Source organism: Hypomesus nipponensis, chromosome 9 (assembly GCF_054491055.1).
Source record: "Hypomesus nipponensis isolate SF chromosome 9, ASM5449105v1, whole genome shotgun sequence".
Taxonomy (NCBI): domain Eukaryota; kingdom Metazoa; phylum Chordata; class Actinopteri; order Osmeriformes; family Osmeridae; genus Hypomesus; species Hypomesus nipponensis.
Window position 1 is genome coordinate 12262076 of NC_140369.1, and position 13094 is coordinate 12275169.

Sequence of the window (13094 nt, forward strand, 5' to 3'; positions counted from 1 at the left end):
ACCGAGCCTTTGTCAAGACACAGAGATGTGTTGTCCAGATTTACCTACTGGATATATGTTTTTGATTTATTTTTACATGTCAATGACTAATCACAAGAATTATTCATCTCTTGCCATGAAAATGCACGAATCAAGGGGAATCAGAGTTTTTCGAATGTTCTGTCTATAATATTGGAGTTGAGGGACAGAGTGAGCGATGGTTCTGGGCTGCTTCCCTCCATAATAAGTTGACCTGGGTAACAGCTGTAAACCCCATATTTCCTCCTCTATGGCCAGATCCATGCAGGGATTCTTTGTCCCGACAGTGAAGGTAGAGAGCTGGGAACTCTGCAGCCTGACAGTGGGAAGCTAATCTCACCACAAGAGCCATGCAATAGCAGCGGCGCCTGTCTGTGTCTGTGTATTAGACCCTGAGCTTAATTAGAGCTCCAACACAAGGCTTTGACCCAGGCTGAACTAACCCTGCAGCTCCCTCTCTCGATGCCCATTACAGTCAGCCTGCTTGGAAATGGATCTATAGAATTAATCAGTGCAAAAAAAGTGACTGATTGGTTTAGTTGCTAAGTGATTTGATGTCAGACCCAGTTCTGGGTTGTCTAAGGAGGAGATCTTCTTTGTACAGTATATAATGCTGATGTTTACAGTAAATACTGATATTTTACATTTGTATTGGATCATCAAATGGAAACAATGCACGGTGGCAAAAGAAGAAAAAAAAGGAAACGTTTGACGTGTCTCTACCCAGACAGACGAATGAGATGAAAATATTTGTCCAACATGGCCCTGACCCCCACTGACAGGACCCCTGTCATGAAAGCAGCCATGACAGAAGGAGCAGCAGAGACAGTACGCTCACCTCGGCCTCCTGTCTGCTAATGAGGCTTGACAGAGGCAGGGTGGAGAAACAAAGCCGTTAGAGGCGGGGGGAGGCCCAGTCGGGCCAGAACTGTGTGTATAATAACAGGCAGGTTCACCCTGGTGCGCCTCCACATCTGTTCAACACTGGAGCAGGTGGCTAGCAGCCACAGGGGAGGGCTCACTCCAGCTCAGACTGGCTCCCTTCTCTCTCCACACTCCACCCCGGCACATGCCACATGGCACCGGGGGTGGGATCAGTCACAGCACGGACACAACACAGACAGACACAACAAACACACCCCGCGCCACGAGTGGAGGACACACTTAAAAGCGAATGTCGTCACTGTATTTACAAACACGACAGTCGACAGACTAAACACGGGAAAGATAAGCCAGACCCTTGGTGTTCACCCGCTGTGAAGTGTCACAGATGAAATAGACCCAGGCAGAGGCTCTATGTTATGTTACAAAGGGGGGACAGTTACTGTTCAGTGGAAGCTTTATGTGAGGTCAGTGTGAAGCATTGCTGTTCATTCACTGTTGAATGACATGACATACTCTCTGGACCCACTCCAACATTTAAGACATAAACACCTGAGGTCGTTCCAATGACACAGATGATTACATTTTACACAAAGGCCCCGCCAATGTCATAAATGGAAAGACATTTGAAGCAATCTTGGGGACACCGATGGGAATGTAGATACACAGACACAGGCTGGGCTGATCGTTATAACAGGACACATCTTGACCACACAGAACAGTGATATGTGATCTGTGACAGATCAATCTTTTTGGATAAAGCTGCAAACAGGTGCAATATTAACTCGATACATATTAACTCAGTAGTAATGTACAGTTAAGAATCCATAGAGGGTTTACAAACACCAGACATTACAGAGAGAGCTTTATAATGTAAATGTCAAATGTGAATGTAAGACGGCAGACAGGACCTGATGAAGACATCATATGGCGGGTGTGTGGGTACCCCATGAATAGAGCGACGCGTCCCCAGTGTATGTACACCCCGTCATGAATAAAACATCTTGACAGAGGGCCGTAAGTACTTATTAAAGAGCACCAAGAAGCAGGGGCCATTTTGATGCAGATGATGGAGGGTCATTATTCCTCATTATCTGGCTGCAGAGTGGAGCCTCCCAGAGCGCCCATTCAGCACAAGCCCCAGCCTACAATCCCAGCCTGGTGTTCTTATGAATATGGAGGCTGGGTGTATGTTTGACTGTGACCTGCGAAAGCGGGCCACCTAGGACTAAAAGCTAGGATACTCCAACAGGGGGGGGAGAATGATCTTTTTATGTCCCTTTCAACTGACAATCACTGTGTGATTTGGCTGGGTGCCTTTACTCACGGTCATATTTGAATGGACAAGCCAATCGCTATTGTGCATGTTGGATGTCCTGCCGCTTGACTGTTGAGGGGCTCATTAAGATGATGATGGCTTAATGTGAATACACACAAACAGCATGTTGCCAGAGCACCTGTCTTGTAGAGTGTGCGTCATCTATAACAGAGCCGTTGGCTTTCATTGGGCACTGTGGGAGGCACTGGAGGAACTAGATAGGTAGACCATCTCGTCTGCTTTGCTCATTATATGGGTTGATTAGATGGAGTGATTTGGGTATTTGATTGATTTTGTGTCATCAGAATGTCCAATGCTTTAATCAGATTGGGAGCAAGTAAACAGTAGTGTCTTTTTCAGCCTGCCATGCCTGTAGGAACCATTTGTTTTCTGCAATTTTGTCTGTAATTGTCAGTAAGCCTTCTTGTTGCAGTAAATAAAGACTGCTGTGTTTGAAGTCTTTGAGCAACGTAGATGCATACACGTTCACTGAAACCAAGCTTCCTGAGTTGGACTGCTTTTTGTGAAATGGTAAAAGTGAAATAAAAGACAGATTAACTGTGGTTTCAGGCTGAATTGACCCGCATTCACAACTTTTCCACTGCCACTCAAGTCCTTTAGGCCCACTGAAACTAAGCCTTCAAGTCTTCTTTCTTCCTTTATTTCTCTCTCTCTCTCTCTCTCTCTCTCTCTCTCTCTCTCTCTCTCTCTCTCTCTCTCTCTCCCTCTCCCTCTCCCTCTCCCTCTCCCTCTCCCTCCTCTCTCTCTCTCTCTCTCTCTCTCTCTCTCTCTCTCTCTCTCTCTCTCTCTCTCTCTATCTCATCACGTCAACCCTCTCTGTTTGTAATGTGCCGACTGCATAATGTGCTTAAGGAGTGAATCGGAGCAGAAAGGGAATCTTTAGAGGAGAAAGGAGCCTGCTCTGCTCCTGGCCCTGGGAGCTGCTGTCTATAGACTGAGCTTCCCAGGGTTCCCTGACGTTCTGTTATTCAAGGAAACTTTCACCATGCTGGACAGACTTTCTATTTCATTCACCCCTTTTTTCTCCCAGTTTCTCTTCCATTATGTTCTTTTTTATTTATATATACATATATTGAAACCCATTTTATGATGATCTCATTTATCACATTTCAGATTTTTTCAACACATCATTTAGCACACCTTCGATGACATAAAAGTGTCAGGCCTCGCAGACCTGACAGAAAAGCTTTTTTGGCAGTAAATCAGCAATTAGACACAGATTAATACATACGCATGCACACACCCACCCACACCTGCGAAGGTCTTAATCTGGCCGGATTAGCATTCCAGCGGTGAGTCAGAGTGTGAGAGCGACCATGTCAGCGTAGCGTGGCTGTCTGCTGTTCCTAATTACCCTCAGGACGTAGCGGGCTACCAACAACTTGATCAGAGACTCACATATACGGCCCACTAAGAAGATCAAATGAGTTAGTTACCCTCCAAACAGACATACACACTTTACATTCAGGTTTTGGAACCAGAGAGAAATAGAAGACTTTTATATACAGTATATCCTCAAAGTGATTTGATGTGTTCATCAGAGAGCGTTGAGGGTTTGGCTCTAGGGCCCTATGAGTGACACCAGGCAGATGATTCCTACCTCATTACTATTCCTTTCAAGACGGAGCGTGCTGCCCTCCTGTCATTAAATAGGATTTTCCAGAGGGGGTGTGAAATGTTTAAACAATCCTTTGGAGATGCCAGTCATTGCTGCTTTGTGTCAGCAGACCAATTGAGTGTTTGGAATTTCCTTATGCAATTTTCCCATGCATTAGACTTTATTTACAGCTAAGAACTTTTAGGGGTATGTCTGCTGATTTGTTCAGATAAAATAAACAATTTTTGAGTTATAAATACATTTTCACTGCTCCTTTCTACCATGTGCTTTGTGGAGCGTGTCGTTTCGCAGGCTAGCTGCAAGCCCTCTGTTTTGAAGAAGGTACCGGGTGAAGATTTGTTCACTAATCAGCATGTTGGCTTGCAACATAAATTGAAATGACAAATTAAGTTCTGTCTAGTTTTGTCATCGCGCTATGCAGCGTAGTGCAGGATTGCTCTGTGTCAGAGGTGAGAGGGGGGGGGGGATAGGGTTGGTGGGACACCCTCACTGACTCAGAGAGACTCGCCCATTGAGGCCACTGAGGCAGAATACTCAGAGCTCTCCAGGAGGGGCCAAGCTTTGTCTCCGGGTCGCTGCCTTCAAGGGCCACTGAGATTCCTGGGAAATGAGGCGAGAGAAACACGCACACACACCACACTTCTGCTCCCTGTCTCAGCTGATCTGAACCATCACAGTAGACCCATAAGAAAGATAGAATGGAAAGAAAGAAAGAAAGAAAGAAAGAAGGGGAAGATAGGAATAAGAGTTTCCTTGTGTTTATGCATGGAAGTACTCAATGTCTCATAAATATGCTTGTCTAGTTTTCTTTCCATGTTGATTGTGCAGAACCCTCTCATTCCATGAACATTCCATAATTCTGTGGATAATTCGTCAATGACAATTTCACATTGAGGAAGCTATTACTTTCTAACCAGGTTATAATGTAGGAAAAGAGGAAGTCGAAACCATCGAAGATGATCCAATTATCCAACAGGGTGGGATTAGCATGAATCCTCTCTGGTTATTAGTGAGCACATAACCTCTTCAAAAGTTAAAGTGAACAATTTTCCCTACTCACTCTGTCCTTCCTTCCCCCTCTCTCTCTCTCTCTCTGATCTCTCTCTCTCTCTCTCTCTCTCTCTCTCTCTCTCTCTCTCTCTCTCTCTTACTCTCTCTCTCTCTCTCTCTCTCTCTCTCTCTCTCTCTCTCTCCCTCTCCCTCTCCCTCTCCTTAATTTTGAGGATCATGGGGAACATTACTGCTAGTGCTGTCACATGGCATCCCAGATAAGTCTAGTAAACTGCTGCTGTGAATTAGAATGAGACTAACATGGCCAGAGGAAACAGTATTCAAGCTTCTGAAAATTAATCCCCAAATGTGTTTATGTTTTTGCCTGGGTGTGTAAGTGACAGAGATTGCTGGAATGGGTGAAACAGATGAATAATATTCCATATGTATTCCAACGTATGTTAAGACTAGGTTCAACCATGTTGCATCAACTTTGAGTTTCTTTGAATCATGCAAGTTTTCATCATGGGTGTGTGAGAGTGTGTACATGTGTGCATGTGTGTGTGAGTAAGGAGCGTGACAAGCCTGTGAAATGAGAAGGGCCCGGGGCTTAGATGTTATCAAAGCTTCCACACGTCCAGGAATCACAAACCAACAAATTCCAAATCCTGTGCTGATTGAGAGCGGAACTTGCTGAAACTCTGCTGAAGTGCAGATAAGCCAAGAGGCGGTCTGTTGACGCAGGGTCTACAGCGCTGGGTGCAGGAGGACCCAACTCTGGTGTTCTCCTGGCCTCCTTCTGAAGGCTCCTGCCCCCCTCTCCGTACCCTCTGCTGGATTTTTCTAACTGAGATTCTAGGGGAAGATCCACTGGCACGTTCTATTCATGCTGAGGATGTGGAGGGTATGTGCTCCTCATTCATCAGAGCTGAAGAGGATTGGCTTTAGTGGCTCATCTAAAGTTAATTTGCCTTTTCTCGCTGACACTGTAGCCCGTTCATATTAATCTTCCCAGGTTAACATACTGCATCCACACTGTCTCTCAAAGGAGGTCAAATTTTCCTCTGCTGAGAAATGACTTCGCTAAATGAAGCCTCCTCCGTGTAGCTCACTCTAACAACCTTGATTAATTAAAAAGGACCTCTTTCTAATTAAGGTCCTATCCTTCTTAGTCGGGCTCTAACCCTGTATCAGAGACTGTAATAAGTCATTGCGTAGCTGGAATACTGCTCCACCATTTGTGTGCAAAAGGAAATGTACTCATCCGACAAATATGGTTTAATCATCCATTATATTAATTTATTAATGAGTTTTTATATACAGAACAGATTTTTTTTTATCGACCACATGGATGCACATTTCTTTAAAGGTACTATACGGTAGGTAAGATTTTAGATTTTTGTCCCCTATAAACATGTTGCGTCATGTAAGAGGAAGCTCCTCTGAGAGTTGTTCAGCAACACAGACACCTCAGTGTCAGTGAAATGTCCATTTCTATTATTTTTTCTTGGAGTGATGCGCTACTATCCAGCCTATAATGTTCCAGCAATCCTGTTCCAGCCAAGCTCCTATAATGAATGTGACCTATCGCAGCTTTAACTGTAGTTTCTTGTCAGAAGAAAAAGGGATATATATATAGGAAACATACAAACTCAATCTAAAGTAAATTTGGACACTCATCAGAGAGACAGCACCCCTAGACCCCTGGCCCTGTCAAACGCTAACCCTCTCCTTCTTGTGTTCCTGTGTCTGTTTAGGTCAACGGGAAGGACCTGTCCAAAGCCACCCATGACCAAGCGGTGGAGGCCTTCCGCACTGCCAAGGAGCCAATCATGGTTCAGGTGCTACGCCGTGCCCCTCGCCCCAAACCTGCCAACCCCGGCCCCGACACCCAGGTGATGGACATCAGCACCCAGACAGACATCACCTTCCAGCACATCATGGCCCTCACCAAGCTGCCGGCCTCCACCCCCACCATGGCTGTGCTGGAGCAGTACCTGCTGCCGGAGGAGTGAGTCCAAGCCCTCCTCGCTTCAACACCTCATCACACATGTTCATTCTTGCTCACTGTTAGCTTTCACCTTGCAAGTTAAGATTGAGTCGGCTTCTGGTTCACCAGGAGATGTTCATGCCGAGTTCATTTAAATGCTACAGCGGGCACTTCTGGACATGCCCTAGGGGACACATGGACACATTAAGATGGCCTTGTTAATTACTGTTCGCATATTGCATTGGATGCAATAATCTACTTTGTCTCTATGGATGGCCATGAGCATAGAGAGAAGTGCCCACAGAGCAGCGGAAACAGTTGCCCTTTAATAATCCATCATGATTCATTTAATTCATTTGAGAGACAAATTAAAAACATGGCATGCTAATTTCAGATTAACCCCAGGCCGTAGACGCATCTTAACTTGATTCAAGTTTGGACTTGGAGAATGTAACCTGATTACTTCTTTTTCCTTTCTCAAGCAACTCCCCCTCCAGTCAGACAGTGTTATTAGTTTACAGTGGTCTGTGTATTTCCTAATTTTTCCATGTATTGTTGAATCACTTTCCTAGGCACCCCCCAGGGCATGCATACTTCGACCCCAATGTTTTCCTGGAGGGCATACAGCAAGAGATGGAGCGCGAGGAGCTGGAATACGAGGTTAAACAAATGGCTTTCCTCCTTTTCTCTCTCAGTCCCTCTCTCCCTGTCTCTTTCTCTATAAAGATGTCCATTCAGACAGCTGACGCCATATTCCTCTTGCTGTCCCATCAGTGGGGCTGACTTAGCCTCCGTGTCTCCAGCTCAATGGCTCTGTTAGTCACCGCACGGCCTCCTCCTCCAATAGATCCCGGTTATTGATGAACCCCACGCTCACTGTACCCTGCTGAAGACTCGGGCCATGTAGGCCAGGCAGGAATCGAGTGGCTGGTTTGTTCCGCAGCCTGCCCCGAGCAGATGCCAGACGGTGACATCATTACTTATTTGTGACAACTGCTAATGCGTCTTTCTGCAGGGACGCTTGTCACAGAGGCCCTGGCTGGAGATCATGTATAGTGGATAATTAGATGGCACAGATAATAAAGCCAGATTGATGGATCTAGTGATGCACATTAGCGGTGGCTGGATGGGGTCGTGCTGAGGATTTAGAAGGACGGTAGTGACTGAGAAGGGCTTTTCGGGTGCTCCTCAGATGACCCCTGCAGACCCCCACCACCCTACTGCAGCACATTAAACACCAAGCAGCAGAGAGCAGCCCGGCCTGGGCAGAGACAGGCTGATGCACAGCAGTCCTGAACCTGTCCTAGACCCAGACACCATCTCCTAATGAAGAGCCCTCCATCCAAGGGTTAGACTGGGCAGTGTCCTGGGGTCCTGTAGCCTCCCTCTGTAGATCAGGGTTGTGGTTATCTTTCTCCTTCAGTGTACTATGGCACAGCGAAGCTATTTATGTGAAGTTGATATGAACGATGCCTAAGCACTCCTTTCACATAATAGTATTATGCAACATTTAAAGACCTTGTTATGTAGTTCCCTGAAGAAACCATTGAGTGGTGTGGACATGAATCAAGATTTGAAGGCAGAGCCTTTTGAGGGGCTTTGTCACAAAAAGCCACTGAAAACAACAATACTATTAAATTGTTATGTGCTCAAGATCTAGTATTTCTGTCGTACAGTACAGTACGGTGCTTCCCCTTCCTGCATGTGTCTAAAATACTTTACAATACTAACCCTAAGCTTTTCTACAAAACCCTGTCTGAGGATTCTGTTGTGGATTAGGGCAGATTTCAGTAGTCAGCTGCTGTGGTTCTGGCTGTCTGGTTAACCCTCTGCCCACTCCTGGCCAGTGCCCTAAGGCACAGCCCAGCTCCTATCAGTGTCTGTATCTTCAAGATTACAGGTGTTGACAAGTGACAAACGGGCCTGTGCTCAGCTGCAAGGCAGGGTCCCATCTGTCATTCTGTCACTGGGTCAGTGGAGGCACACAGCCCCACCTGCACCCAGCTGGAGCTATCATTACTGGGATTGATGCATCTTTTTGTCTACGATCCCATATTGAACCCAGTATTGTTTGTGTGAATGTGTTGGTGTTGCTGTGTTCCCAGACCACAGTTTGCAACTGTATTCAATCAATGCAGTTCAGATGGATAGAGCGAGGTGTAACCCTTTGCCTGCATCTTCTCTTGGTCTAGGAGGTGGATTTGTACAGAGCCAACATCCAGGACAAGCTTGGCCTGACCGTCTGCTACAGAACTGATGATGAGGACGAGACTGGCATCTACGTCAGTGAGGTACGGGAAGTTACACATATCAAACTAGAGGATACAGTAGGTGTGCAGTAAATGCATGCTCGGCTATATATCAAATATACATATAAACACCCTTAATTGCTGATTCTTTCCTAGTATTTTGGTGTAAAGAGAGTAATGGATGTCTTCTGTATCAAACTCAATTTATCATTGAAGGGTTACAGACAGTCCAAGGTTACAGACAGCATGCTTCTGAATTAAGAATACCTACAGGGGGACAATGCCCTTCTCTCTTATCACAACTCCCTGATTTATTTTACCTTAATTTATATGAAATGCCCAAGGTGACACATTTTGGTTATCTATTGAAGCACCATCATCATAAGTTGATGTACAGAATCCTAATTGTCAACTTCAGAAGCAGTACACCTTACCCTCTCCATTGTTTTTCAGATTGATCCAAACAGCATTGCTGCCAAAGATGGCCGGATCAGAGAGGGGGACAGGATCATCCAGGTAAAGCCATGACTTACTATACAGAAACCCTTCCAACACCTTTACACTCATAAAATGCCAAAGCTTCTATCTGATGATTCATCCCCCCTGTCCTCTCTCCCCCAGATCAATGGCATAGAGATCCAGAACCGTGAGGATGCTGTCGCTCTGCTGACCAGTGAGGAGAACCAGAACGTCTGTCTCCTGGTGGCCAGGCCTGAGATACAGGTGACACACAGCACAGCACCACAGCTAATCTACACGGATATGAAATCTGCTTCAGACACACTCCATAGAAGCTCCTGGAAGCCTCCGTAGATGTGAGCTGAGGTGTGGCCTTGGCTATGTGAGTCTCATGATGCCATATCTCTATCTGTGTGTGTCTCAGCTGGATGAGGGCTGGATGGACGACGACAGGAACGACTTCCTGGACGACCTTCACATGGACATGCTGGAGCAACAGCACCACCAGGCCATGCAGTTCACCGCCAGCATGCTGCAGCAGGTACACACACACGCACGCTGGCTCGAGTATTCCTTCAATATTCCGCTTCAAGTTCATCTGCATGTCAAAGTTGAACCAAGAGAGTTCATTGAAATATGACACCAGGTGCCAAAATGTAGTAGCTGATATGAACATATCCCGTGTGAGAAAAAACATAGGAGTCCCTTCTGTTGTGTCTCCCTGCAGAAGAAGCGCGAGGAGGACGGCGGGACGACAGACACGGCCACGCTGCTCTCCACCCACCACGAGAAGGACAGCGGCGTTGGCCGCACCGACGAGAGCACGCGCAACGACGAGAGCTCCGAGCAGGAGAACATGGGGGACGACCAGACCACCGCCTCCAACACGCTGGGCAGCAGCCGCAGGAAGCTGGCCTACAGCCAGGACACCCTGGGCAGCGCCGACCTGCCGTTCAGCAGCGAGTCCTTCATCTCCGCAGACTACGCCGACGTCGACTTCCTGGGCATCCCCGCCGACGAGTGCGAGCGCTTCCGGGAGCTTCTGGAGCTGAAGTGCCAGGTGCGGAGCGCGGGGGGGCCGGGCCTGTACTGCCAGGGCGGCGGGGGGGCCTCCGAGCAGGACGGCGTGGACAAGGAGCTGGAGCTGCTGAACGAAGAGCTGCGCAGCATCGAGCTGGAGTGCCTGAACATCGTCCGCGCCCACAAGATGCAGCAGCTGAGGGAGCAGTACCGCGAGTCCTGGATGCTCCACAACAGCGGCTTCCGCAACTACAACACGAGCATCGACGCGCGCCGCCACGAGCTCTCTGACATCACTGAACTGCCGGAGAAGTCGGACAAGGACAGCTCGAGCGCCTACAACACCGGGGAGAGCTGCCGCAGCACGCCTCTCACCCTGGAGCTGTCTCCGGACAACTCTCTACGCCGTGGAGCTCCAAACCAAGGTCAGGCCGGGGCTTCGGGCAGTGCTGGCCTCAACATGAGGATCCCCAAGCCCCTGCTCTCTCCTGTCCAGGAGGCTGGAGGCGCCGTGAGAGGCAGGGCCTCTTCCTCGAAGGAGGCAGAGGGAGACCTGCAACCAGACGGGAAAGAGCAGAAGCAACTGGGAGAGCCAAGCAAGCCTGGGAGGAGCTCGATGTTAGGGCAGAACCACTCCCCATACAAACATGCCCACATTCCCGCTCACGCACAGCACTACCAGAGCTACATGCAGCTGATCCAGCAGAAGTCAGCGGTGGAGTACGCCCAGAGCCAGATGAGCCTGGTGAGCATGTGCCGCGACCCAGTGACCCCTGAGGATCTGGAGGCCAAGATGGAGTGGAAGGTGAAGATCCGCAGCGACGGCACCCGCTACATTACCAAGCGGCCTGTGAGGGACAAGCTGTTGAAGGAGCGCGCCCTGCGCATCCGCGAGGAGCGCAGCGGCATGACCACGGACGACGACGCCGCCAGCGAGCTGAAGATGGGGCGCTACTGGAGCAAGGAGGAGCGGAAGCAGCATGCGGTGCGCGCCAAGGAGCAGAGGCAGCGGCGGGAGTTCATGAAGCAGAGCCGAGCTGACTGTCTGAAGGACCAGGCTAGCCAGGATGACAAGAAGGAGCCCAACATCATCGAACTGAGCCACAAAAAGATGAATAAAAAGAGGAACAAGAAAATATTTGACAACTGGATGACAATCCAGGAACTGCTTACCCACGGCTCTAAGTCTCCAGATGGCACGCGAGTGTACAACTCTCTGCTATCAGTGACCACGGTTTAGAAGCCAGGAACACTGGCCCAGGGCTGTAATGTACTGTAAATAGGACACTACCATTTGGGGTAGAGATTCCTGCCTCGTTCAATGTGGCAACATTTTGTAAATAGCAAATAGGAAAAGCCTTTTCTGAAGGAACTTTTGACCAAAGTGGTCTAGAGGTGCTCCACAGAGTGTTCCAAGGATGTACTTAGAAGATGATTCTGACAGGACAGATTTGAAAATGCTTTTAATAACCTTTCTATCTTTGTGCTTGCTATTTTGAATAATATTGGGTAATCTGTCTCTCAATATTTGGGTCTTTGAAAGGTTTTGTAAGAGTGTAAAGACCGTGTGCCATAAGTAAACAGCCGACATTTACATATTTTGTTTTGTTTTTAACAAGTATTTTATAATCAGTATTTTACTGTTATACATGACTTATGCATATTGAAAGAAAACAATAATATTTACCTTCGAGGTCAATGCATTACCCTTTTTGAGAGGGCTTTTGTAATTTATTAACCAAACATTATTGTAAACAAACAGTTTTTAGTTTGAAGATATCAAAGGCGGCTGTATTCTTAACATTATCAACAGTATCATCCAGCAACACGCCATCTGTTACATACTGCAGACAACCATCGTTAAGTGATATCATTGTATATGTACAGTTAGAGGAGGAATCTCCTCTGACGTTAATTGAAAATCAAAAGGTTTCTGTGTTGTTGTTGAAGCACATTGTAGTCGCCTTGCCTTAGTAGGACTCCATGTATTAAGAGAAAATAACACATCTTAAAATCCATAGTAGGCTACACAATTCGATGTCTTGTAAAATGAGAGAAATAATAAATTATTGTTTTATATTTGATGAGCTTTCTAAGGTTTGTGTTAAGGGTTTCATTTGAAAATCAATAGTTGCTCTGGATGAATCAGATCCGTGCTCTGGATTTGAAATTAAATAGAAATTGATAGTGAATCTTTCATCAGAGAGAATTACTGTTTTTTCATTCATACTTTAGCATCATTTTTTGATCTATGATTTTAATCATCACAAACGTTTTTGATGAAACTCATCATTATAGAGAATGCTGCCAACCATGGTGTATTGAATTGAATTAATTCTCTATCACGTAGTTTGATAAATAATAATGCACTGTCAGACCACCTGGACCAAAGTCTGTCCAAGTGGAATGTGCATAATGAGTTTAGAAAGAGGGCAGCAGAGTTGGCAGTGTGGCCGACTCCTCAGCCTGGAAGGTCAAAGCTGAGGTGATGGTGAATGTCCCTGACAGCAGGCTCTCACCATCTGTCTG

The 13094-nt window shown here is 46.8% G+C and overlaps 1 protein-coding gene across 2 annotated transcripts in view; it reads left to right on the plus strand.

Annotated features, from left to right (window-relative positions):
* The window catches only part of pdzrn3b (PDZ domain containing RING finger 3b), a 69575-nt gene extending 56926 nt beyond the window's left edge, over positions 1 to 12649 (plus strand). For both annotated transcript variants that reach the window (XM_084706087.1, XM_084706088.1), the window contains 7 exons: positions 6605 to 6858; positions 7410 to 7497; positions 9030 to 9128; positions 9540 to 9602; positions 9708 to 9809; positions 9970 to 10086; positions 10273 to 12649. In XM_084706087.1, the coding sequence (XP_084562213.1) occupies positions 6605 to 6858; positions 7410 to 7497; positions 9030 to 9128; positions 9540 to 9602; positions 9708 to 9809; positions 9970 to 10086; positions 10273 to 11805 (2256 nt within the window). In that variant the 3' untranslated portion in view covers positions 11806 to 12649. The remainder of the gene's footprint in view (positions 1 to 6604; positions 6859 to 7409; positions 7498 to 9029; positions 9129 to 9539; positions 9603 to 9707; positions 9810 to 9969; positions 10087 to 10272) is intronic.
* The last annotated feature ends 445 nt before the right edge of the window (positions 12650 to 13094 follow it).